The 26,851-nt window shown below is 40.9% G+C and overlaps 1 protein-coding gene across 1 annotated transcript in view; it reads right to left on the bottom strand.

The window, feature by feature from the left end:
• Nucleotides 1-26,851, bottom strand: part of ERBIN (erbb2 interacting protein) — a 127,346-nt gene that overhangs the window by 73,612 nt on the left and 26,883 nt on the right. The window contains exons 2-3 of the mRNA XM_054397783.1: nucleotides 10,424-10,480; nucleotides 663-860 (exon numbers count right to left, since the gene is read on the bottom strand). Coding sequence (XP_054253758.1) covers nucleotides 663-851 — 189 coding nt within the window. The 5' untranslated portion in view covers nucleotides 852-860; nucleotides 10,424-10,480. The remainder of the gene's footprint in view (nucleotides 1-662; nucleotides 861-10,423; nucleotides 10,481-26,851) is intronic.

Genomic DNA, 26,851 nt, shown 5'->3' with positions numbered 1-26,851 from the left:
AAGGAACAGAAAACACCAACATGCATCCATCTGATCACCATGGTACAGTCCTTCTTCCTCTTAATATAAAGAATTTATTGAGAATTATGAGTTTGGTAGCAAGATGTTTGCTTAGCTATTATGACTTGGTAAATAAGAACACAATACAATAAGTTTTTTGGTTTTTTCATTCCTAAAAAAGGTATTTTGTTCTGGTTTTTAAGCATTCAATTTCACTGTTTGCCAATAAAGAACAAGACACAGAAATGAAGTTCTGAAATAATTTCAAAAAATACCTTTATGGTTGATACAAAGTTTTTGAAACCAAGCTACTAAAACATAGAGTAACTCTAAAGAAATATCTGCTTGGGAAGAGACAAGAATAAAAAAGAGTAAGTTAGAAACTACAACAGACTTTTACAAAGTTTCTGGTTTTACCTTACATGCTATTAGCTCTATTAAATGTGCAAGTATAGATTTTCAGTGATCACTTCTCAAGAGCATAAATACTCCTTAAATTCTTTCTAGCAGGGATGCTTTTTCTGGGAGAAACATTTACTTAAAAATATTTGGCAAACTGCAGCCTCAAAGTGAAGTGGGAAGCTAGACACCGGCTACATCCACAGTGCTGATGAAGTAACAGAGTTAATACACATAAGTAAAAGGAAAGCCAGCCAACATACCTTTGGAAGCTCTTCAATCTGATTAGCATCTAAATAGAGTTCTTCCAACGTCTTTTCAAAAGTAAAAATCTCCTTAGGCACCTGTTCCAAGCTGCAGTGAGAATAATCAAGTGTAGTGACTGTTTCCTCCTCTCCACGCAGACAGCGGCATGGCACCAGCCGCACAAACAAATTCCGCTTTGTTGTCATCTTCAGGCACTGTAAAGCAGAAATTGGTTGATTTACAAATCAAGACAAATACAGAAATACTCACACAGGCAACTTCTCAAACTTTAATGGCTGATAAATACTTAGGAAAGAAAGTAGTACAGATATATCTCTATGTGTATACATGTGCATGAGAGAGAGAGGACAGCAAAAGTATTAATTTTCTGCTAAATACAACAGATCTGTAGTGGCATTAAATGGAGTTAAAACACCTATGGACCCCAGAGGACAAAGCAGCAGTTACGCCTTTTTTACAACATAGCTTATTCCTGCCTTCTGGAGAGGCTGGTGCTGGTCTCTTCTCACAGACAATTAGTGATAGAAGAGGGAATGGCCTCAATCTGCAACTAGGTATGTTTAGACTGGGCATTAGGAAAAATTTTTTCACAGAAAGAGTAGTCAAGGAGGTGGTCAAGCCACCAGCCCTGGGTGTGTTTAAAGGTCATTTGGATGTGGTGCTTGGGGCTATGGTTTAAGGGTGAACTTTGTAGATTAGGGTTATTGGTTGGACTCAATGATCCTGAGGGTCTTTTCCAACATGAACATTTCTGTGATTTCTGTGACTTTTAGCTTTTATCTCATACCTCCTCTCTCACACCTCGTCTTCCAACCTTATTTGATGAGCAGACCTAAGGATTAGTATCTGTAGCAAACTCTGTAGTAAAAATGAGTGGTTTAAACTACACAGATATGTAAAGCATAGTATTCACACATTCATATACATTAACTGTGACAATAACTGGGGAAAAAATGTAAAATAACTACACAAAATGGGACCAAGAAAAAAATTATCTACTGATCGGCCTCTATGCTTACAGCAGCAGGACAGAGACAGCAACTGTGCAGACAGGTTTTCCTCTCCAGATTAATCAGTGATGAAGGTTAATTATTCTGTGAAGTCTCAAATTTGTGAGAAAAATTGTTTTCTGGTAGAAGTATGATTAAGAGCATGCAAAGAAGTAGCACAGTACTAAGAAGGATTGCAACTGCAGACTTCAGGAAAGCTAACTTGGACCTCTTTAAAGACCTCCTTGGAAGAATCATACGGGCTAGGGCTTTAGAAGATCGAGAAGGGCTGAATAGAGCTGATTAATATTCAAGCACCACCTCCTCCAAGCTTGAGATTGATACATCCCCATCAGTACAAAATCAAGCAAAAGAGGCAGAAGCCCTGCATGAACAAAAGCAAGGAAGCTGATAGAATGTGGAAAAAGGAACTGGCCACTTGGAAGGAATACAGCAATGCTGCCAGAGTATACAGGGATGCTATAAGGAAATCTAGGCCCTCTTGGAATTAAATCTGGCGAAAGATGTAAAAAATAACACAAAGCACTTAGAATCATAGAATTGTTAGGGTTGGAAGGGACCTCAAGGACCATCTAGTTCCAACCCCTTGCCATGGGCAAGGGACACCTCACACTAGATCAGGTTGCTCAGAGCCACATCCAGCCTGGCCTTACAAACCTCCAGGAATGAGGCTTCTACCACCTCCCTGGGCAACTTGTTCCAGTGTCTCACCGCTCTTATGGTGAAAAACTTCTTCCTAACATCCAATCTGAATCTACCCATTTCTACTTTTTTCCCATTCCCCCTAGTCCTATCACTACCTGACACCCTTCTTTAAGTACATCAGCAGGAAAAGGTACCCAGCAAAACGTGGGCCTGCTGATGAATGAGGTGCGTGTCCTGGTGACATAGGACACAAAGAAGGCACTTGCTGAAAGCTGCCTTTGCTTCCGTCTTTACTACTAAGGCTGGCCCTCAGTCCCTGGAGGTAACAGGAAGAGTCTAGAGGAAGGAAGAGTCTCTCAATCACAGAGGACTAGGTTGAGATAACTTAAACAAGATGGACACACACAAATCTGTGGGGCCCAATGAGGTATACCCACAAGTACTGAAGGAGCTGGCTAAGGTTACTGCTAAGCTACTCTCCATCATTTTTGAAAGGTCATGGAGAACAGGGGGAGTGCCTGAGGACTGGAGGAAATCCAAAGCCAAATAGCACATCCAGGAAACTACAGGCCAGTCAGCTGCACTTACAACCCTAGAAAGGTGATGGAACAGCTCATTCTGGAGGTCATCCCTAAGCATGGGGAGGATTATCAGGAGGAGGCATTATGGATTCATGAAGGGGAAATCATGCTTGACCAATCTGATAGCATCCTATGATGGTGTGGCCAACTGGGTTAATAAGGGAAGAGAAATGATGTTGTCTACCTTGACTTTAGCAAGGCTGTTCACACTGTCTCCCATAACATCCTGATAGGTAAGCTCAGGAAATGTGGGTTAGATGAGTGGACAGTGAGGTGGATTGAGAACTACTCGAATGACAGAGCTCAGAGGGTTGTGATCCATGGTGTACAGTTTGTTTAGAGGCCTGTGACTAGCAGTGCTCAAGAGTCAGTACAGGGTCCAGCCTTGTTCCATACGTTCATCAGCATCCTGGATGAGGGGATAGAGCATACTCTTAGCTCTGGGAGGAGTGGCTGACACACCAGGAAGCTGTGCTGCCACTGAGCAAGGCCAGGACAGGCTAGAGAGTTGGGCAGAGGTGAACTTCATGAAGTTCAACATGGGCAAGTGTAGAGTCCAGCATCTGGGAAGGAATAAGCCCACAAACAAGCACTAGTATGGTCAAAAAGACAGGGAGGTAAGAGTTTCACAACTGAAAGACATTTTTCTGTGAAAGTATATACAATTTATCCAGTATAACCTACATCAAAGCTTCATCTTATTTTTATTGCCTTATTTCTATACAACTAGACAGAAAGATTACAGGTCATTTAGTCTATCCTGTTTGAGTCCATGAATGACTTGCAGCACTTGAAGTTTCAGAATTGATAAGCAAGGCCAAACTGACTTTTGTTCAAGAAGGCCACAGTATCCAATAAAAAGAAACAAACAAAAAATAACTTAAACATCAGTTCTTCGTTTTGAAATTGGGGGGTTTCTACTTCCAGAAACACCTTTGCCCCTCCTTTCTAACCAAACAGCAGATCAGTGTCTACAACCAGATTCCACCAGTGTCTACTACCAGTGTCTACTATGATTTAATTACAGCTATCAGACCCCAAACAGCAGTTAACACTTGCTAAAGTGTAACTGAGCAGCTGCTGACGCTTGCTAAAAGTCTGTGAAGTAATAAGCACACAGTAACTGTGCAATTTATTGGTATCCAGTAAAAAAAAAAAAAAAAACACAAAAAAAACCACAACCAAAAAACAACCAAGAAACTGGGAAAAAATGATCAAAGACTATAATTCTACTAGACCTACACTGTAAAAACAGTGGACTGCCATCCACTGTTGGGACTGACTAGCTGCCAGCTTCGCATTAAGCTACTCTAGCACCCACAACATTTCTACCCTTCTCCCTTGAAGGGCACAAGAGCATTGGGAATGGGTATTGTGGTTAGTTTATTATACATTGTTGGTCCTTCCTCCTCACATGCTTCCCCTGCTCCAGCATAGGGTCCCATCTGCAGAATAAAGTCCTCCACAATCTTCTCCAATATGAGTCCTTCCCATGGGCTGCAGTTCTTCATAAACTGCCCCAGTGTGTGTCCTTTCCATATGGTGTAGTCCTTCTGGAATCCCACAGGATCACAAGTCCTGACAGAAAATCGGTTCCAGCATGAGGTCCTCTGTCCTTAATGCCATACGGCCTCCCAGAAGCCTGCTCCAGTACTGGCATCCCACAGGGCCACAGCCTCCTTCAGGTATCCACCTCCTCTGGTGTGGGGTCCTCCACTTGCTGCAAGGTGGGTATCTGCTCCACCGTTAACCTCCATGGGCTGCAGAGGGACAACCTACCTCACCATGGTCTTCACCACAGACTGGAGGGGAATCTCTGCTCTGGCACATGCAGCACCTCCTCCCCTCCTTCTCTGGCATTGATATGTTAGTTGTTTCTTTCATATATTCTCCTCTCTCCTGGCTGCTTTTATGCTTTCTTAAACACATTATCACAGAAGTGCTACCATTATGGCTGACTCACTCAACTTTGATTGGTAGTGGGTCCATCCTGGAGCAAGCTAGAACTAGCTCCATCTGGCCTGGGGCCACCTTCAAGCATATTCTCACAGACACCACACCTGCACCCCCCATCACCACCAAAACTGTGCAATGTCAACTCAATACAGTCAAATTTATACTGACTAGAACAAAACCACTGAAGCAGAAAAGCAAAGCATTGATTTGAAAGACCAAAGAAAGAATGTATCCAAGCTTGCTATTGATTTTGCTAAATGTTAATCCAGAAGAAACAGCATTACCCAGTTTAAACATTACTCCTTCCCTCTCTTTGATGAACTCTTTGATGATTTCCTACACACCCCTATCATGTCAGTTCCATGTACAGCAGCACACCACCACCTACAGATTTGCCACAACTCCACAGGACATTTTTGTGTAACCACATGTCTACCTACGTTTTGACGAGCATAAAAAAAATAAGCTGAAATTAAAAAATGAAGGAGAATACACAGACCTCTAGGTATCACATTTCTTTTAAAATTTCTGAACTCAGGCTTGTTATACGTAGAATTGAGGCTCACAGGAACTTTGTTCCTAATCTTGTTAATTTGCTTTAAATGAAATAGTTTTACTGTACCATTAGTCCCTTAAATTTCCTGTCTGATGCTAACAAGATGTGACAGCTTATGCACTAAGCTGGTGAAAGCACTCCCCCCATCTCCAGCCTTTCAAAAGGGTGTTTACCCATTGCAGTTCCGGCAGAGCTGAAAATGAAACCAGCTCTCAGACACTGATACAGAAGAGTCAGCCACAAAAATATCTGGTCAGGTTCACCACACTCCAATATCTACAAACAAGTTCAGAATTTTAGAGCTGAGGATGCGTAAACACATGAAAGGGAAATACTGTGTTGGAGAACATGTAACCTGCTAAAACAGAATTATCAAAAAGAGTAATTGTCTTTTATTAACAATCTTATTTAATCCACTAAAACAAAACAGAAAAAACAAGATGCCAACCAAAATAATTGTAATTACATTAAAAAAAAAATCAGTAAGAAATGAAGCTTCTTACACTGGACAAAAAAAAAAAAAACAAAAATAAACCAGTCTCTTTAACAGATGTTAAATTTTTCCCTCCTAAAGATACCAATACACAAGTTATCTGGCTTGTTGATGAAAGATGCTATATAGAGAAAACTCAAAGCACAATTTAAATTAATCTCTTCCAGCTAACAACAGAACTGGTCCTCATGAATTTTGGGAAACTGTAAACAGCTTGGTACTTCAAGAAACACAAACCATCCTCAGCTCTCATAGCAAAATAAGAAAAGAACTATGCTTCATTCTTTCAGCTCAGAAATGACTTGGCATTTCTCACTCATCAGTAAATCATGTAAAGAAGCTGGGCGGGCCACTAAGGGTTCGTTCAGGCTTCCCCTAAAATGAATTCAATCCTTTTGGACAGGAATGGCAAGATCTTAATTTAAAAGACAGCAGCCAGCGCTTTGCAAACTCTAGAAAGTCTGTTTCTCTGCAATCCTTTCTCTTGTTCACTTTAGGAGAGGAAAAGTACAGCTCAAATCTGATGGCCACTGCCAAGAAGCTGAAACAATAAGATAGCACATACTATGATGAGACTGTCTTTTTGTAAGAGGCAATGGCACTCCCCAAGATGTTGAAGCCCCATTTGGTAGCAATGCCAAGGTAAGGTATTTACACCTTCTCTTCCATCCCATACAGACTGTCTCTTCTATCTTACAGAAGCTTTATCTGTCTCTTCTAGAAATTAAAAAAAAAATTGCAAAACAAGATTGGTTATGTCATTCACTGCACTGAGACTGGCAAACACTCAGGTCACTACAAACCAATAAACAGCAGTGCTGCACTCTGCGGGGGAGAACAAGTGGCAAGATATAAATCAGGTTAGCTGTATGTCCTCACACAGGCAGGAAATACCAAAAACCACACTGTGTTTGCTCACATACAGCATACAAGGAAAAAAAGAAATAAAAGGCATTACACATGAACCAACCATTGTGAATAGTAACAAGAGGAGAAGGAACACGTTAGCAAATACTAAGCAATTGTTAAATGTGAAAATATGAAGGATGCTCGCCACATTTGAGGGTTAAATAAAAGGAAGAGAAGGCAGAAATAATTTTTGCTTTTACTGATTCTGCAGCTGCTAGGATATAAGCAAAACCAGCAATACTCTACTTCCAGCTTGCTAAAATACAGAACTCAATAGCTGGTAACAAAACTCAAAGGTTCTCTTGGGGTTAACCTACTTTCCAAGCTCTCAATGACTCCCTATATTTTAAAAAATTAAGAATTTAAAACTCCCCAAAACAAACAAACCACAAAGGGAAAAAAAAAAACAAACCTCACCTCCAAGTGCCAGAGCAGCAAGATAATTTTGGGTAACTCTCAGAAGAGCAATGCCAGGTGTCGATTCTGGAGATATTGGCTTATATTATGTGTTCGGGTTTTTTTTTTAATTCTATGAAGTAAATCGTGAGCAGATCTTAAATTATATTTCTGGTTTGTTTTACTTTAAAATATTAAGAAATCTTTTACACAATTTCAAGTTCTTTATCAAACCTTTTTGTAGAACTTTTTTAATTAGTTGTAATGGCATTTATGACATCAATAACACTTTCCTGGTTTAACAACAGCATTCTCCCACTTCATTGAAACTTCAGACTGCCTAACCAGATATTTGTTGTAACAGTTATTTTCCAGCTTAGAAATTTATCTAAACTGCCTACGCTAAAACAAACCTGAAGAGTTATTATGACAAGTTAAGCTTACCCCGAGTATATCAAAAGAAAACTGTGGAGTATTTCTGTTCATTTCTGTAACTGTGAAAATGTAGCAATACAGCAAAGCAGTCAGTACTCCGCCTTACCACACCAAAAGTTTAACAAAGACAAAACCAGACTGACTTTCAAAACCAAAACAGAAGTATTCTTTTTAAACTGAGAAAAGAAGCAAAAAGCCTCTTGGTAATTACCAACATAACAAAATATCCTGCTTTAAGTATGGCCTTTAGCTGAAAAGCTACAGTAATAGCCTTATAATTCTTGACCTAGGACAAAAAAGCCCTATTGCTTACATTTCCTATAAAAAATGAATGTAAAACTGCTCAGATACCATTTTTGCTTTTCTAAAAATTTTTGTATTGACTTTCCATATAGACACTACATAATAACTACATAGTAACATGCACAGACCCTGTCACCACACAACCACAAGTGAAGCAGCTGCAGCTTAGTTCTCACGTATTTCCTTTTGTCTTTTCCCAATAAAGCCCCAGAAACCACCTTCAATCACATAGCCAGTCTATCCAAGGGTCACTGCAACATCTCATCTAAAGAATGGTTTCTAATTGTATACTATTAACAATGCTGCTGAGATCAGCATTAGATCTAAGAATAATTTCTGATGCTTGACTGGATTGCATATTTTACAGATATGTATTTGTAGTATTACTAAAAAAACGTTAAGAGGAATAAATTGCTTTCTAAAACCCTTGTGCTTGAATCTCACCTGTTTCTCCTACATAAATAAAAAACTTAAAAAAAAGAGAGAGAGAGAAAAGTCATATAAATTCAAGGACATCCACTACAACAAACTGAATTTTGAAGGAAACTGCAGGAGCCCCTCAAATCCTGATGGAATTTTTTTTTTAATGACCTTTTTTAAAAGCCATGACATTGGTATTTCTGTGTTTCAACACTATGCTTTCAAATGGTTAGAGAATTCCTTTGCATTATGGACTATTATGTTTGGGGGGTTATATTTGTCACTGGTAAGTTAATACATAGCCAAGAATATAAAATACTTATCCCAACAGGATAATGAAGTGAGTTCCATCCCCTATTAGCCACTATATCCCTTTATTTTAAAAGGAAAACCAAACATGCAGTAAAAATAATCACAGCTATTGTGCAGCTAGTGATCACAGCTATTTAGTAGTGCTAGCTGTTACCAAGCTACTTCAGAACTGCTTTGCTATCAGAATCTACTAATTCCTACATTAAGTAGCTCATTTTTCTTTCACTGTTGCTGGGGAAATGATCCATGGAAACAAAAAGGACAAGTTCTTGATTTTTTATACAAAGAAAACAATGAAAATTAAATACACAGAGCAGACCAACTCAGAGACAGCAGTAAACCTCTGGAAGAGGTATAAAAACCATATTAAACCCCTAATACTTTGGGGTTACTCCTTTGAGGTATTATGTCTGGATCAACTGTATGAGTAAATGCTGTGGAACACACATAGTGTCAACACCCATTCAAGCAGAAAGGAAAAGATACTGTCTTAATTCCTCCAGTCATAACAACATAGTCAAAAGAGATGAACCAGCATAGGGGAAGTGAAGGAGGAGGCATTGCTAGTCATTTCCCATAGGAAGCAACACAGCGTGGAGCAGTAAGCACAGCTGAGGCAGCGCAGCCACAGTGCAGTTCCTTTGCTCGGTGGACAATGCCAAAGCTCACAAAGCCTTGCAGACTACACAAAAGGCTAGAAAATCTGAGCATGTGCACGTGCCTCTACCTTTTAAAGTATGCACTGTTTGTAGCAATGCTGGATAAAACACGCAGAAGATTTCGTATGCTTTAAACTGACATTTTATACTAAGCCTCAAAATTACAGTCACTGAAGTGTCAATATTTATTAGCATTTCCACCATCCGAGCAGTACTATTAATAAAATCAGAGCAGATGGAAGCTGCTGTCATATGTTGTTGGGTTTTTTTCCAGGGGGAGGGGGTATGCAGGGGTGAGGTAGCGGGGGGTGGGGTGAGGTTTGCATGTCTGCACAATGACAACTCCATAGAATGTCATAGCATTCTGAGGACAAAAATGTTCTATTGGGCATTCTTTTTATTCATGAGGCATACTTCCCTCCAGAAATCGTTACAATACAGGGCAAAAGCAACTCTGTGCCATCTGCACTGGCACCATTTAATATAGAAAAAACCTGTGTTGCTTTTCCATAGAGCTTTGAATAGAAAATAGAACTTTATTTAGCTTCTTAGTATTTTCCATCTTCTTAAGTATACTTTCTAGCCAAAGAATGTTAAATATCAGTAAGAGAAAAATGATATGATATGATGTTGACCTAGGCTTTACCTCAGTAAACCAGGAAGAAGGACTGTAAGAGATCCAACAAGCATTCAAAGCATTTTTTCAAGCATCTTCTAGCTGGGTTTTTTAAAAATATACTTACCTTTCCTGAGAAATAAAAATATTTTTTTAGCAGTATTAAAACGCTAAAGCTACACAAGCTGAAGTATTTAATAAATGGACACTGAGCTTTAAAACATAATTATTTTCCTGCAACTTAGTTTCCCTTCTATTCCTCTTCCTACATATGCACACAATTACATGAAAATGCACATTATTCACTTGGCTTTTCAACAGATATTTATAACTAAAAAATTGCCTTCAGAATAACAGTAGAGATGATGTAGATTAGAATTCAAGTGCTATGGAAGCAATTACAACACATGAATAAAGAGTATTTCTATTTTAATATATCGTGCAGCTGGTCCAGAGAAATACTTACCACTGTGTTACTTTTTCTTCCCTGCTGCTTCTTCCCTGAGCTTTCAAAGCCACCATTCTGTTTAAGACAAAGGTACAAAGGTTTTAGTTAACATTATCCCTAGTAGAGCAGAAGAAATTGATATATTGTTGTATTGGACACTTATTTTGCTTTCAGAGTTTTGGCTTCTGTTTTATAAAGGAACACTTGTGCATGAACAGTCACTTGAAGAATTTCACCAACTTTTAAGACAGTAAAAACTACACAGATATACTTCTGGGGGAGAATACTTTGTGCATGTAACAGTACAAAACACCGCTTTCTATTGTACTTGAATTTTTGTTTTATAGCATTCTGTCCACAAAATCGTTTTATTTCTACTCCAGTTTTAATTGCTGTGTTAAATTATTAAATCTTACAGCAGAAATGTCTTGCACACACAATTTTGAAGAAAGTGATGGAAAAATACATAAGAAATTAACAGACCATGGAATGAGCACACTCTGTGTCACCAGCTTTAGAAATTTTTTAGGAAGTTGCAACACATTTAATAAGGCTGATGCTGTCTTCAACCAAAATAGAACAGTTATAACCAAAAATATCCAGAGCATTCAACTGAACACATTCAAAATTAGTGGCCAGACTTATGGAAAGGATAAATGTTGCCTCCAACAAAGACAGAAGCAGAACATCTCTTCAGAGAGATTAAATGTCACTATGGTCAAACAGATATCTAAGTGAGCATGAAGTCATGTAGAACAGCTAAGAAGCCAAGTCAGACAGTGCATAACTCATTAAAAAAAAATTTAAAAAATTGTGGAGAGCACAAGTAGTAACTTCATTCAAAGGATTTAACTATATTTATTTCATTAATTTTACATAAAATCAGAATCAGTCCACCATAAAATAATCATAAACTTGTTGTTAAAAAAAAAAAAAAAACAGAAACTGTAAACTCCCAAATACCTAAATCAGACTTAAAACCAAACCAGTTTCAGAATGAAAGTTCCTGGTGGAAATAGTTTTTCCTGGTTCCTGGGTGATAGAACCCAAAGGGGACAGCCTCAAGCTGCACCAGGGGAGGCTCAGGCTGGACATTAGGAAAAATTTTTTTCACTAAAGGTGTGTCAGATATTGGAAGAGGCTGCCCAGGGAGGTGGTTGAATCACCATTCCTGAGTGTGTTTAAAAGTTGTGTAGATGTGGTGCCTGGGGTCATGGCTTACTGGCGGAGTAGCAAGTAGAGTAGGGTTAACAGTTGGGACTCAATCTTAAAGGTATTTTCCAACCTAAATGATTCTATGACTGCTTGGTTTGGGGTAAGAAATAGGCAGCAGCACGTTCATAGAAAATGAACTCATTTGGAAGATCAAGATTGACGCTGCAGTGTTGTGCTGTAACAAACTTTCACATGTTACTTGTCCTGTCCCTCATTCAGGAGTCCACGGTGCCAGCTTCTGCATTTGTACCAAATGGATTCCAGTGCACCATACTGCATAAATCTGTTAAATTATTCTCAACAGAAGGACATCCAAGACTTTACGCAAATAGCAAGGATAAAAAAGTAACACAGGTTAAAGTAATATGAAAGCTTCCAGTCTTCCAAGTTTTCTAATGGAAAATAATTAAAACAAAAGACACCCCCCCCAAAAAAAAAGGCTTTAAGAGTTTAGCCTGCCTCAGAAATACAGAACAGCAGCACTGAACACAATTAAAAGGATCAAGAAAGATAGCAAGGATCAAGTTGGATTCTGAAATCTGGGCTCTCTGAAGGAAGTCTGTCAAACTGCCATGCCTACATGCTCCTTCCTTTTTCACAGTGCTTTGTTCCTACTGGAAAACTATTTCATCCTTACAAAAGCTATTCAAGGGCACTGTACACAGCTCCTAAACTGAAGAAATGCAGGTTTGCACTAGGTCTGCTTGGTAAGCAAAATTAATTCAGAGAACACAATAGCGCAGGGCTGGATCTGACTGTGGGACAGTCAGGTGATTGTGCCTCTGAAAGAAAAGGGAGTAAGGTCAAGTCTTTGCTGGCAGAATGTTCAGACTACAAAAATAATCCAAGAAATATCTAGCTTTGTAATCATCACGAAAGCAAACAAACAAGAAAGGATTTCTCTTGCATCATTTCCTGACACCTGTTGGGTTGCCTCTGTTGAAATGCCCAGAAGAATAAAATCCAGTGGTAGGGAGCCATTACCAAATTATGATCTGTTTGCAAGCTCCCAAATCAAGTACAAAGAAATCCTTCGATCCCTGCCATTCATAGGATTTAATACAGCAAGTAGCATGTGTATTCATGGGGTGGAGAGAGGAATACACACCACCACCTGGATACTTCAAGTCTTTCTGCTTTGCAGATTAAGCAGTTAAGACTCTGAACAAAAGACAGAAATTACAGAACCAGATAAGAACAACAATACAACGAACTCTCTGCAAACACCGATAGCTTAACACCGCTTGAAACTGTGACAGATAACTTTTAAGCCTATATCAGAAGAGCTAGGAGTGTGCTCTAACTACATCTCTAAGCACTGATGAATACCCAACAGCAGGAACCCCCCCCAGGCTTCCACACATTCACACCATCATGACAATCTGGGGTGCTCTCCTGCAAAGAAAATAGAACAGGGTATTCAGAGGAGCCCAAGGTAATCATATGCCAGGCCCTCAGCTAGCTCAAACCCCCACCTTCCTACTGGTTTTACAGAAACTGTAACAAGTGCTTTAGATTACTAGTGATAAATTACCCTCAAGGTAAAAATACCTATTGAAATCTTATTTAACACTGCTTTAGCACATGGTATTAACCATATATGACTAAGTCTCAATATCTGCCAGGTTCTTCCAATCAAAAAGACATGGTGGCAGAGCCTTAGCACTCAGTTTATAATACAGTGAGAGTACTTGGGGGAACTCGTGTGTTCATCCTGTTCTTACTCTTAAGTATAACATCACTGCTGCGAGAAAATGCTTGCCAGATAGACTGTCAGTCTGCTCTAGTGCAACTGTTCTGAATCACTTCACTACCCTGCTCGTATCTCTTAAGTATTTCAGTTCCAGTTTACCACTGCTATTAGACAAACAAGGCCTGCAATTGATTCAATAGACATCTTTCTTGCTATAATTTTCACACAATTACATTTCACCTCAAATTCTTGCCAGAACAGTACTGGCAAACACAGTGACAAATCTACTGTTTGGTCACAAAATAGATCAGGAAATAGAATTATAATTCAGTACTCTGAATGAGTAGTTTTTACGCCAGGTCCACACACGGTGTAAATACTTCCAGGGATGGCAACTCCACCACAGCCCTGGGCAGACCATTCCAACATTTGAGAACCCTTTCTGTGAAGAAGTATTTTCTAGCATCCAGCTTGAACCTCCCCTGGCACAGCTTGAAACCGTTTCCTTTAGTTCTGTCGCTTGACACCAAGGAGAGAAGGCTGGACCCCTCGTCACTCGAGCCTCTCTTTAGGTAGTTGCAGGGCAATAGGGTCTCCACTCAGCTTCTTCTTCCCCAGATTGAACAACCCCAGCTCCCCCAGATGTTCGTCATAGGCCATGTGCTCCTGGCTGACAGCATTTGAAGTGTTTTCAGTTTGTGATTTCTCACTGAGTTTGATGTGGGGGAGGTATTTTTATTATCATTATTAAGAGCAGAAATACTATTATCTGGATGCTTAGGCAGATAGAGATTATGGGCACAGACTGGCATAAGCAGTTGGTGTCAAGCTCCAAGTTGCCAAGGAATAATCTCAAGACTTGCAATGCAAAATGTATCTAGTTCATGGCCTTTGTGCATTAAATGTAAATTCACCACAGATTTTTGTATATTTCACTCATTTTGCTATTGTGCTTAATAGTAACACTACTGGAATTTTTGTTCTCCTGTGGGACAATCTGCTGGGATCTGTAACATTTGAAAAACTTATTTTGAGCTACTTCTGTTGAACAAAGGATCTGCAGGCTAGTGAGTTGCAAGGTTACTATTCTTGGAAGTTATAGCATGTGTTTACTTGTTTCCTGCCCGTGAGCAGGAATCTTTACTGACTTACTTGGGAAGAACTGTGAAGCCAGGTAGGGATGACCTTTTGCTCTTGGTATCCATGCTTGGGCACAGAAGGGCACCAAATTTCTAAAATTGGTTTGGCTGCCACTGATATGGTCTATCTTTAACTTCTTTTAAGTGTCTGGCCAACAGCTGGCTGTTGGAAGAAGCTGCAGGCTTTCATTTCCTGCAAATGTGATCTGTGGGCACCAGGTGGTCTCACTTTGAAGAACACGCTGGCCTGTACCTGTGTGAGGCTGATCACATGCTGTCCTGGGAAAGTGCTGCATAGGGCAGCTTAGCCTGACTTCCAGAAATACATTACCAGGAATACACAGAGCTTGTCTGGCAGGTCTGTTAAATGTGACAACCCCAGATTGCATGTAACATCTAAGCTGTAAGTATTTGAGTAATATCTGCTTACTCACAGTGGTGAGAAGACAACCTGTGCTCCCAAGTCCTAAACTGGAATAACACTTTCAGTCAGCAGGGACCTCCTTTGGTATATGACTGAGAAAGGTCCTGCTGTAACGTGTCTCTAGCTTCTTCAGTACTTTGGGGTGAATCCCATCAGGTTCCATGGATATCTGGCTGATGCAACTTGTCCCTTACTATTTTAATGTCTACAAATGTAAAAATCACTGTTTCTGCAGTTGTGACTCTGCAGATCAGAGGACTGGGCAAGCCCACAGGGGCCCCATGAACACTAAGCTCTAATGCAGACAGGGGCCAGCTAATAGGTGTTGTCTCTGGGCTACAAGGTTGGTTTCTGCCATGACCTGAGAGATGAGTAACAGCACAAGATTTGTACTTGAGAGCCAAGTGGCAGAGACACATCAGGGATGCACAGCAGAGGGCCCAGTGCATAGCCACCAAGAGCAGGGACAAGCCTCCCAGGCCTCCTTGGCATAGGGACTGCCTCAAGGACAGCCCAAAGGCTTCCTGTGAAGCATACTGGGCAGAGGGGAGGTGGGCAGGGTGACAATGGGCAGGGCTGCGCGTGGGGGGCACATCAGCCTGATGGCACAGTGCCATCATCTGGTAACGGCAACACTGCAGTGACAGTGCCCAGGGACAGTATAAAAGGGAGCACCCTCCTGTGTCTGCTGCCAGATCCTAACCTAGGAGCATCCCAGACACATCCCAGAGGAGGCCCTTGAGGAAGCAGTGGAAGTAGCTGGTGAGGGCTGAGGCAGGAAGACCAGAAGCTAGACTAAGCTGCTGAAGATGAGAACCACCAGTTTCTGGAGGTGCCTAAGGGAATCAGGATTTTTTGAGCTTTGAGGAACACTGCAGAGCATCCCTTATGGAGCCAGTAGCTGTAAGAAATGGGATGTAGAGTTGTTGCCAGGATATCCAGTGCTTTGGAGCACCCATTGGTGTCCTGCCAGGCACAGGAAAAGATTCCTGCGCACAAGGTCAATCAGGCCAGGGGCATTTGACCACTCTCAGAATGCCCTGAGATGGCTCCAGGTTGAAGGAGCATAGGGCTTGGGCATCTCATGGGAGGTGTGACCCTGTGGGAGGAGGAACCAGGTCTTGCTCACATGCTCAGGGAATAGCCGATCACCAGTGCTGGGGTCAGAAAGGAATTTTTTCCCCCAGGGCGGATTGGCACTGGTCCCTGGGGTTTTTTTGCCTTCCTCTATAGTATTGAGCATGACCACTTTTCAAGGCTCCTCTGGTCCCTTTTGGCTTGGTTACTGCCCTGCTGCTCATGCACCACAAAGATGGCCTCTCGTGCCCTGCAGCTGGGGGGAAGAAGGCTTTTTTTTCCCCAAGTGGGCTAGTAATGCCTAAAGCGTTTTTTTGCCTTCCTCTGCAGCACTGAGCATGGCCCCCTGCCAGGCCTCCTTTGGGCCATTCTGGCCAGGTGCCTGCTTTGTGCTTCCACGAAGGTGGCCCTCGTGCCCTGCATCCAGGGGGAGGAAGATTTTTATACTCCTAGGACAGGGAAGCTTGTTAGGTTCCCCAGGAGTTGTTTCTTTTCCTCTGTAGCACTGAGCACAGCCCCTTCAGCGCTCCTTCGGGCCCTTTTGGCTCGGTTCTTGCTGCTGCTGCTGCTCATGCACCATGGAGATGACCTCTCCGGCCCTGCATCTGGGGGGCGAAAGCTTTCTACACTCCTAAGACAGGGAAGCTTCTTGGGTTCCCCTGGAGCTGCTTCCTTTCCTCTGCAACATCAAGCACAGATCTTTGTCAGAGCTTCTCTGGCCCTTTGGGCTTGGTTCTTGCTGCTGCTCATGCACCACGGAGATGACCTCTCGGGCCCCGCATCCAGGGAGAGGAAGCTTTCTAGACTCTGTGGACAGAGAAGCTTCTTGGGTTCCCCAGGAGTTGTTTCTTTTCCTCTGTAGCACTGAGCACAGCCCCTTCAGCGCTCCTTCGGGCCCTTTTGGCTCGGTTCTTGCTGCTGCTGCTGCTCATGCACCATGGAGATGACCTCTCGGGCCCTGCATCTGGGGGGCGAAAGCTTTCTATGCTCCTAAGACAGGGAAGCTTCTTGGGTTCCCCTGGAGCTGCTTCCTTTCCTCTGTAACATCAAGCACAGATCTTTGTCAGAGCTTCTCTAGCCCTTTGGGCTTGGTTCTTGCTGCTGCTCATGCACCACGGAGATGACCTCTCGGGCCCCGCATCCAGGGAGAGGAAGCTTTCTAGACTCTGTGGACAGAGAAGCTTCTTGGGTTCCCCAGGAGTTGTTTCTTTTCCTCTGTAGCACTGAGCACAGCCCCTTCAGCGCTCCTTCGGGCCCTTTTGGCTCAGTTCTTGCTGCAGCTGCTGCTGCTGCTGCTCATGCACCACGGAGATGACCTCTCAGGCCCCGCATCTGGGGGGAGAAAGCTTTCTACGCTCCTAGGACGGGGAAGCTTCTTGGGCTCCCCTGGAGCTTCTTCCTTTCCTCTGTAGCATTGAGCACAGATCTTTGCCAGGGCCCCTCTGGGCCTTTTTGGCTTGGTTCTTGCTGCTGCTATTGTACCTCCAAGTCACCACTCGAGCCCAGGCTCTCAAATTTTGGAAGACAAAAGCCTGTTGCTTGTCATTGTTGCATGTCTTACTTTGGAAAATACCCCATGGTACCATACACCTCCTCTTCTTTTTTGTGTAGTGAATACCAATTTTCATTCTTCAAGTTCTTACTCTTCAGGAAGCAGGGAGTTCTTGCCCTGTGTTCCTGTTGCTACTTTCTGTGGGTTTCCTTTGCCAGAATGAAAAGGATGTTTTCCCCAACTAAACTGAGAACACATCAGCCTGCTCCTGGCCACACAATGGGCTTTGTGTTAGTGAGCATCAGCTATGAATCAGGTTCAGGAAAACAAAAATAAAATCCTCTATCCACTTGTAACTTTTGTGTTGTGTGTCCTTGAAGGAGTTTCTGGAGCTGAACACATGACATTTCAGGCAACTGGCAGTCTTACTGTTGCCTGATTGACAGTGAGTACAGGGAGTGGAATGGAGTGACAGACTCTGACACTCTTGTCCAAGGTTCCATCCAGAAGATCAGCTCTCTGCAGTTCAGGTCCCAATCCCATCCAGGAGACAGAGGCAGGGACAGGCACACCTACAACATCACTCAGGCAGGGATTGAAGGCCCCAGGCCGATCAGGGACATACCCCCTGGGCCCTTAGCAGGAGATGGTGGGGGTGGGAGTCCCAGCAGATATGGCTCAGCCACTGACACCTATGAGATTGTCAGGACTTTGGCAAAAATAGACCTTCTTCCTCATTACTTTGGTGTCTGAACCAAAGCCAGATGTTTAGAGTGAAGCAAAAAAACGATCTCTGCTGGCTACACAGATTGCCTGATTGACAAAAACTTGAAGTTTCAGGAGTGGCACTGTCCTACTGGTCTTGGGTGGACATGTTTAAGATGTTCATTATGACAGGCTACCTTAAGCAGCATTACCTTAAGAGTGACCTACTTGAGGATCCATTACCTCTTAGCACCAATGCTGTCACAGCTGCTGACAACCACAAAGCAGGAAGAGGACAGCTGATGGTGTATTCTCAGCATATGAAGATTCACATTTGCTTCCAGTATGCCCCAAAATAACCTGTATTTGGCAACACTCTTGGTACACTGCAGAGGACATGCAGTTGAGAAGTGTTCTGCCAAGGGATACCAGTGTGCTTATCAACAACAGCAAATGGAAAATGTCTCTGACTGGCTAACTTCTTATATTAATTATATCAAGAGTTTCATTGTTTTTCCAGAGTACCTGCAGTTCTATTAGGTTTCTAATTCTCTTCAATTAAATGCATAGAGGCTAGAAAAATGAAACTTTCTTCATTACTTACAACACCATAACAGCACTTCTGGAGAAGATAGCTAAGGAAAGGCATTCACACCTGCACTTAGATAGGTGTAACGAATCTGTTGGATTTTGGTTTTGATTGCTTTTCTTTGGGAAGCTGGTCAGAGAAAGGTCTCCAAGGTATAAATGAAGATTGTAAATTTTACCTCAATTTTTCAAGAGAAACAATTTCCAAATTGTGTGGATATAGCTGTGTAAGTGTTCACAGTGCAGAGTGTGGTTTCACAACAAAATACACACATCTAGATTTAGACAAACTGCCTGGACTCAAAGTGCCCCTTGAGAGTGGTGGGATTCATTCAGAAATCACCAATATGGCTGAGTTTGATCTCACCAGAGAAAAACTGCTGTAACACACAAGTATGAGATGAGAGGAATTTCTCAACTCTTAAAACTGCAGGGAATCATTTATGAAACAAGATGCCTGTTTCTCAAAGCATAAGGCTCAGCACATATGGTCTGAAAAGTTTTTCTACACTAAGAACAAAATATAGTATTATGAAGTGTAAACAATTGTATCTACAAAGCCATTGAAAGGTCCAGCTGTTGCAGATAAACATCGTGGCTTTTAATTATCTTTTACCCCAATATTCCTCCTAAAAGCAGCAAGCTAGTAGTCCCCTGTAATTACAACTGCAGAGCGATGCAGGTTGGAAGGGACCTCTCCTGGTCATGTGGTCCAACCCATCAATAACATTACCACGTACGGGTCAACTTCAACATTAGGTCCAGCAAAAGTAAAAGCTACTTTTGAACTAAGGTCATTGTCAGTATGTACAAAAGGAAGCAGGTTGGTTGGCTTTCTTGGAAACATTTCCATGGAAAAAAGTTGTGATTTAGTGCTTTTCATGCCTTCACTCTAGCAACATTATGTAGTTAATACAATAGCTCTTTTTCCAAGAGTATCAAAGTGGCTGAAAACTACACACCAATTCAGTCATTCATGATTTTATGATACACAATGTTTCATCTCACTGAAATTCCAGTATGCTTTCCTAACATGAAAATCGAAGTATCAGGAAAATCCCTTTGTAGAAGCAAGATGGCGTATATTGATTGACAGAAATTAAATTAGGGAAATCACAATTTAATTGGAAAGTATTTCTGCTATGCAATGATAAATACATTCACCAGAGTAGATCAGGTGTTCACAGGCTTGCAAATTATTGATTTCTATAAACCAAGTTTGCTATGCAGAACAGTCTATGTAAGGAGGAATAAATTACTATTATATACTGTTGCTGATTCCTCTTAAGGCTTTACTGATGTTTACTGGCTCTGTTACTGTGATGCCAGTGCGTCAGCTCAAATAACCAGAGACGATGAGAGTAATGAAAAAGTAGAATATAAAGACATGGCACTGATTTTATACTTCAAACTTAATGCTTATAATTAAGAATTTCAGGAAGACTTCAAAACCAAGTGCTTAAAATATTAATATACCTGCTATCTTTAAACAACACACTCATTTAATACAGGCACTTTTTTTTAAAATGCAAAATAAACAGATTCAATGGTCTATTTTCACATTATGTTGTTTCTTGTCTCTGAAATATACAACAGAAAACAACCTGAGGCAATAGAGCTTCCTTGTACTACTTACCTCACAGGCCATGCTTGGAGATCACCAGATCAGCATGTTTCAGACAACCACGTCCACATCCCATGCACTGTCACAATTCTTTACCAAGTTACTTGTTTCTAAGTGGCATTTGCTCACCAACTACAGGTGAGTAGCTGTGCCAAGCTACACACCAAGGCCTGTGTTAGCCTGAGGAAGTGTTGTGGTTATTAGTAACACAAAGAATCCAACCTGACTCAATCTAGGAATTAAAAAGAAAAAAATATCCCATTCTTTGTAAGTTATGACAACTCTTACCCAAGCTTCAGACATTTTTGAAGACTTCCACTACTGCCACAGAACTGACAACTTCAGAGAAGGTTGGACACACCTAAGGTCACATCAGAAGGGCAATTAGCACCACAATGTGACATGAGTACTCAGGATAACAACAGAGGCTGCAAACCCCTGAGAAAACTATTTAGAGCTGGTGCCCTCACGCTTTGCTCCTAAGTCATCCCCTTACTTTTCACCCCATTTTTTTTTTTACACTCTCCATTTTTAAGACTTTCCCATCAGCACATGGATCCTTGGCAGTAACAGCTCCCAACGGTCAAGGGTTTTTCGAGCCTATTACTGTTAGCCACAGCAAATACTTCAGTGTTCTTTTACAGCAGCACAAGAGAGACAGATGACGGGAAAGAGAGGAATGTGGAAAATCTGGGAAACAAATGACTAAGAGAGTAAGAACACTTAACAGATGGAATATACCAATTCAAGCTGTAATAAGACCTGTGATTAAAAGCATGCAACTGAGTCACGCACACACACTAAACCTCACCAGAATGCATACCACCATTTCTAGTAAGGACACGTTGGATCTAAATGAAATAAGTGATTATCATCATCATAGGTGACGTTACTATCATGACCTCTTATCTCTTTTTACCTACTGCCATTCATCACAAGCTCTTTTCCCTCCTCTCCTTCATGACACCCACATCTTTTCTTAGATAATGAAGTACTTTAGCGAAGGACTTACCTAATACTATTTGTGTGAAACTTAAGAAATACAGCACCATGTCTCATAGGGTTCATGGGTGTGTTTAAAATGCTAGTGGCACCCAACACCCAATTTCTGTGAACAACACATGCACTAAGTAGATGCTGACTAACATGGATAACCTGTTAATGAGATAGCATGAGGGAGACAGAAGTGATCTAGATATTAAAGTAGGTAGCACTACCAAGTGTGAGAGAAAGAGAAAGCACATGGAGTAAGAACCTTTGGAAAGATTCTGGGCTCAGTATTTAATTGTATCTTGCATTTTGTGATAGAAAACTTGTGAAACTTAATGAAACAATTCCCAGGATGAATCATCATGGGATCACAGGATGCCAGGGGTTGGAAGGGACCCAAGGAGATCATAGAGTCCTGCCAGAGCAGGACCATACAATCTAGCTCAGGTCACAGAGGAATGCATCCAGACGGGCCTTGAAAGACTCAAATATTTATCAATATCTATTAAATCCCCTCTAAGTCTTCTCTTCTCCAGACTAAAAAACCCCAGGTCACCTCATAAGGCACGTGCTCCAGTCCCCTAATGATACTCATAGTCCTCCACTGGACCCTCTCCAGCAGGTCCCCTGTCCCTCCTAAGCTGGAGAGCCCAAAACTGAACACAGTACTCAAGATGAGGTCTCACCAGGGAAGAGTAGAGGGAGAGGAGAACCTCCCTGGATCTGCTGGACACATTCTTCTTAATACACCCCAGGATCCCATTGGCCTTCTTGGCCACAGGGCACACTGCTGTCCCACGGATAATTTGTTATCTACCAGGACTCCCAGGTCCCTCTCCAAGGGGCTGCTCTCCTCCCAGCCTGTACTGGTGCCGTTTACTATTCCTCCCCAGATGCAGGATTCTGCACGTGTCCTAGTTGAACCTCATTAGGTTCCTCTGTGCCCAGCTCTCCAGTCTGTCCAAGTCTCACTGGATGGCTGCACAGCCTTCAGCTGTATCAGCCAAGCCTCCCATCATCCATCTGAATGACCCCAATACTGTCACAGTGTGTGTTCCAGTCCTAAAATATATTCTGAGACTCAAGTCCTCTTAGACAACATTTAAGTATAGGTTTCCAACACTGCAGATGAACAACCTGTTGCCCATTAATAAGAACAACAAAAGTGATATATTACTCTCAGTTTAAAACCTATGCTGACAGATATACTCTTGATATATCTCCTGAATCAGGCAGACACACTGAGAATTATACCACAGTTTATGCATGAAATTGGATCCTGGAGCTGTTTCAGATTATTAAAATACAAAAGGCTGCTACATGTCGGAGCAGAAACCCAGACACAAAATTCCAAAAGCAGATTTTTTCAGATTCTGTGAATGTTTGTAGCACTTTAAATGCATGAATTTGTCTTCTGCCTGTTGCGTCTTACTGTGACTAGCAGTGGTTCTGCACCATAATTAGAGCTGCTAACCAGCTGAGGTTTTGTATTTTAATCAAATCATGCATAAAATACTAAATACTAAATTGTTAGAACCAATAACCACCCAGTAGTTGCCTGAAACAGTTTAGAAAATAGGTATTAGGAAACAAGTGAATCTTTTTCATTTCCCATATTCCAGAAACAACATCATGGAGATTGCCAATTAAAACTGATTCAAAATAGCAGGAACTAACAGCAAACAGTTGCTATAATTGTATACTTAATTACAGATCTCACTCTACAAGCCAAGCCATTGTTAGGGTACATAAATTCCTCAGTTTGCCTTCCTTCAAGGACAGAGGTGAATGGTGTTAGTTGAGCAACACTTAAAACTATTTTTAGATATCATTTTCCCCCTAGACGTGTACAGGCATAACTTTCCAATTAACAATTGCTATTAGAAACCTTTTACTTTCTTCTGCATTTATTTTGTTCCTCGCTTCCTTACAAAGTTGCACTAGGAAACATCGCTAACCAGATGTGATTAGCAATTTGACATCTTGCTTGTGAAATTAATTCATAGCAAGGAATTAAATTAAGCTCAGCTGTGCTCTTAATGAAGTGATACAAAAATATTACTGTGTTATTGCTTAAGTGGCTTAAAAAAAACCCAACTATCAGATACTTTTTATAGCTTCAACTGTGAATTACTGTGCACACCAATTCTCTGTCGTAACAGTACATCATTAACTCAACAATTCTTGAATGTTAGTGTTCCCTATAAACAATAGTGAAAGAAGACACCAAGAGGAATGGCACACTTCTGTATTCAAAACAGGAATTTGATACTGGGGCAGCAACAAAGCAAAATCAGAGATACAAATTTTTTAAAACACGCTGATTTGAAATAGGGATATAATATTAAGGCAAAAGTCTGGTATTAAAACTTTTTAGTAAGCTGTGAACAAATGAAGAGGTATCTTAAATGGAAGTTCAAGTTTCCTGTTTGAATTGATATTAAACTCGTAACTAACCATAACGGTTACTGACCATGACTAGACACATGCAGTATCAACCCAAAATGTATTTTTACTCTATTACATTCCACACAGGCATGTGCCATCTGCCACTGAGGTATGGTCCATTTCCATGTGACATTATCACATTACTCCCGTAAAGACTAATGCTGCTGCTGCTTAATCTCAAGGCCTGAGCCAATTTCTAAACACTAAAGCTTGGCTTGCTGTCAGGCCTCCTCACTACCTGCCTCAGAATCGATGATGGAGGAGCAGCTTGACACTTTCACCGTGTAATTTAAAGGTATCCAAATCCCTGTTGCAAGCTAGTTTACATTCTGCAAATACTATTCTAGAAGTGATTTGTTTCTTGGATGGAATAAAGCTATAACAGGATAACAATCCTCTGCTAACAGACAAAAACAATCCAATACCACAAGCCACATGAAATAAAAGACCAGCAGTTCATTAAAGTAATAAAGACATCTATCATTTCAAATCACAGACCTGCAAAGTAACAAATCCCCAGTTCACCAGAAAATACAAGGAAACTGATACGCTACATTCCACTGATCGGGTAATAGCCCTGTTTTTTTCCTGTCTAAATAAAATTAAAACCCTTCTGCTGAACTTGAAGCTAGCACTGTAGAGGTAACTTCTGAGTCTGAGAAAACAAGAACACAATTGATATTTAAAGCCTTGGTTAGAAGACAGCAGTGCCGAGGAAAGAACTGGGTAGAAGTTTGCTGTGTTCCCTCTGATAATGCAGTTATAGTGAGGGTTGATTTGCCTTGATTTTTAGTGGCATTTAACTTAATCTAAACTAACACAGCATGAGTGTAACATAAAGATACTGCTGTTTGTGTGGTCTGAAAATTACTAGCAGGTTTTTCCTCATTCTCAATTCCTCATTCTTTGAAGGGTCACCTTGGAGAAATACACTGCCTGGAGGAATCTGCCCTTCACATACTGATAAACTGTTACCAAACTGTGCACCCTAAAATGCATTTTGCAGATTATATTAATGTTTTTTTCCAAAAGCTTTTGTACTGCAGTTGTTCATTCCAGTTCACAGTATCTTCCAGTAATATGGGAAATGCAGTATTTGATCTGATAGCAAATGAACGGAAGTTTTTTTATTTGGCAAGGAGGGGGCAGGGTGGTGAGGCTGGGGGGGTGTTTACATATTTTTTCCACTTTTAAGTGAAGAAGGAAACAATTGGATGTGAGCTCTTAAAATAACCTTAAACCTGTTTAATCTAACATAAAACAAATTCTTCTGGATCTTCCAGATCTTCTCCAATAAAAGATCAGGATAAAACAATCAAGTCTGTATTTAAATAAATGCTTTTACCTCAATAAAGCAAACACCTGTTTACCTGCGGATTACTGAATTCTAAATTCTTACAGAGAAGAGTACATTAAACTGCATTAGATGATATCTCTATGCAACATGCTGTCTAGAAATAAGACACTGCAACTAAAACAATAATAAAAACAACCTTTTGCAACAGGTTGATTTTTAACATGTCAATCATCTTTTCAACAGTTGGAAATGCACTGGAATGTTTTTTCTAGTATAGAAAAATCTCAGTAGTGAAGATCAGTAGTGAGATTAACAGACTAATTCCATTCTAGATACCAGCTTTCATTTTAATACCATTAAGGGATCAGAACTGAGACAGACTGGTAATGACACGGATAAAAACATTCAATACCGTTTTAACGCATGCACTTTTGACAATATATATAGCCCTATTTTCCCCTAAAACTCTACAAATTTGAAAACGAATGCATTTGAAGTCAACAGCTGTCTAGCGTTCACAACAATAAGAGACTGGGCCAAGAATAAATGTTAGCAGCATCCTGGCTAGAAGAAGAGATCAATATGAGTGCTAGAAGTTAGGTAACAGTAGTGCTTTTAGTACCCCCATTAAAAGAAAACGCATTCTCAACAGCTTCAAACAGACCTATCAGGCCAGTATATCTAAATACAAAATAGCAAACACTAAGACAGGGCTTAACCAGTTTATCTAACACCTGTTAAAGACTGAGTCTTAAACTTAAACCTGGCTAGATGTAAAAATGCCCCTACAGAAACCACATCTCTGTCTCCAATCAGTTACTGCTTGCTTTAAATCCCCATGTAAAGTGAATTCCACCTTCCATACTTCAAAAGGAGAGAAATTCAGAAGAGGAGCCTTTATTCTCAGTGAAAGTTTTCTTGCTTAAAGAGATATAGGAATAAGTAAAAAAAAAAAAAAAAAAAAAAAAAAAGGGGGAAATAAGAAAAGGCATACAAAAATGGGAAAGTAAAAACTTGGTTGGGTTGCTAACATCTCTTAAGTTTTCTCAGAGACCAAGTACTGTTCTGCAGGAGATCCTTCCAATGAAAATGTTCTCAAAAAAGCTGAGTCCCTAAAGAGTCATCTCTTCTGCTTCCTCATCCATGCCATTGTGATTTCTTGTGCTGTTCATTAGCCCACTTCTCTCCACTCTTCTACTTTTCCTCTTTTTCAGTGTGTTCTTTCCCACGCCCAGGTACTTCCTCTGCCTTTCTAAGGCTATAGTATCCCTGACACTCTTCCACTTCACAGGAAGGGTCTGGAGAATGAGCACCTCTGGGGATTGGCAGTTTCAATGCAGTGCATGTAAAACCAAAACTTAGTCTCAACCAGAACTTAATCTCAACCACCATCAACAACCACTCTTATCACATATTTTGATTACTTTTGTGGAAATCGCCAGTATCCTGCCAGCTACTCTGACCCACCTTTCTCCTCAGTTGTTTCTCACTTGAGTTCCTGTAGTCACATTCCCACCCTATTCCAAAGACCCAAACCAAAACCTTAAGCACACAAACTTGCAACACCTACTAGAAAAATAATTTCTATAACAGTGCTTGACTGTGTTGGTGGTTGAAGCACCCCATTTTCCCTCTTTTTCTATTAGGGGGATAAGCACCTTACTTTCACTTATTTTTCCAAACTCTTTTCTCATTCAAAATCAAGGCTGTCTCCTATTCAGTCAGTAAGTTCTATCACTATAACCTATTTGTAT

This window comes from Indicator indicator, chromosome Z (assembly GCF_027791375.1).
Source record: "Indicator indicator isolate 239-I01 chromosome Z, UM_Iind_1.1, whole genome shotgun sequence".
In the NCBI taxonomy this organism is placed as follows: domain Eukaryota; kingdom Metazoa; phylum Chordata; class Aves; order Piciformes; family Indicatoridae; genus Indicator; species Indicator indicator.
This window is presented reverse-complemented; position numbering and strand designations above follow the sequence as displayed.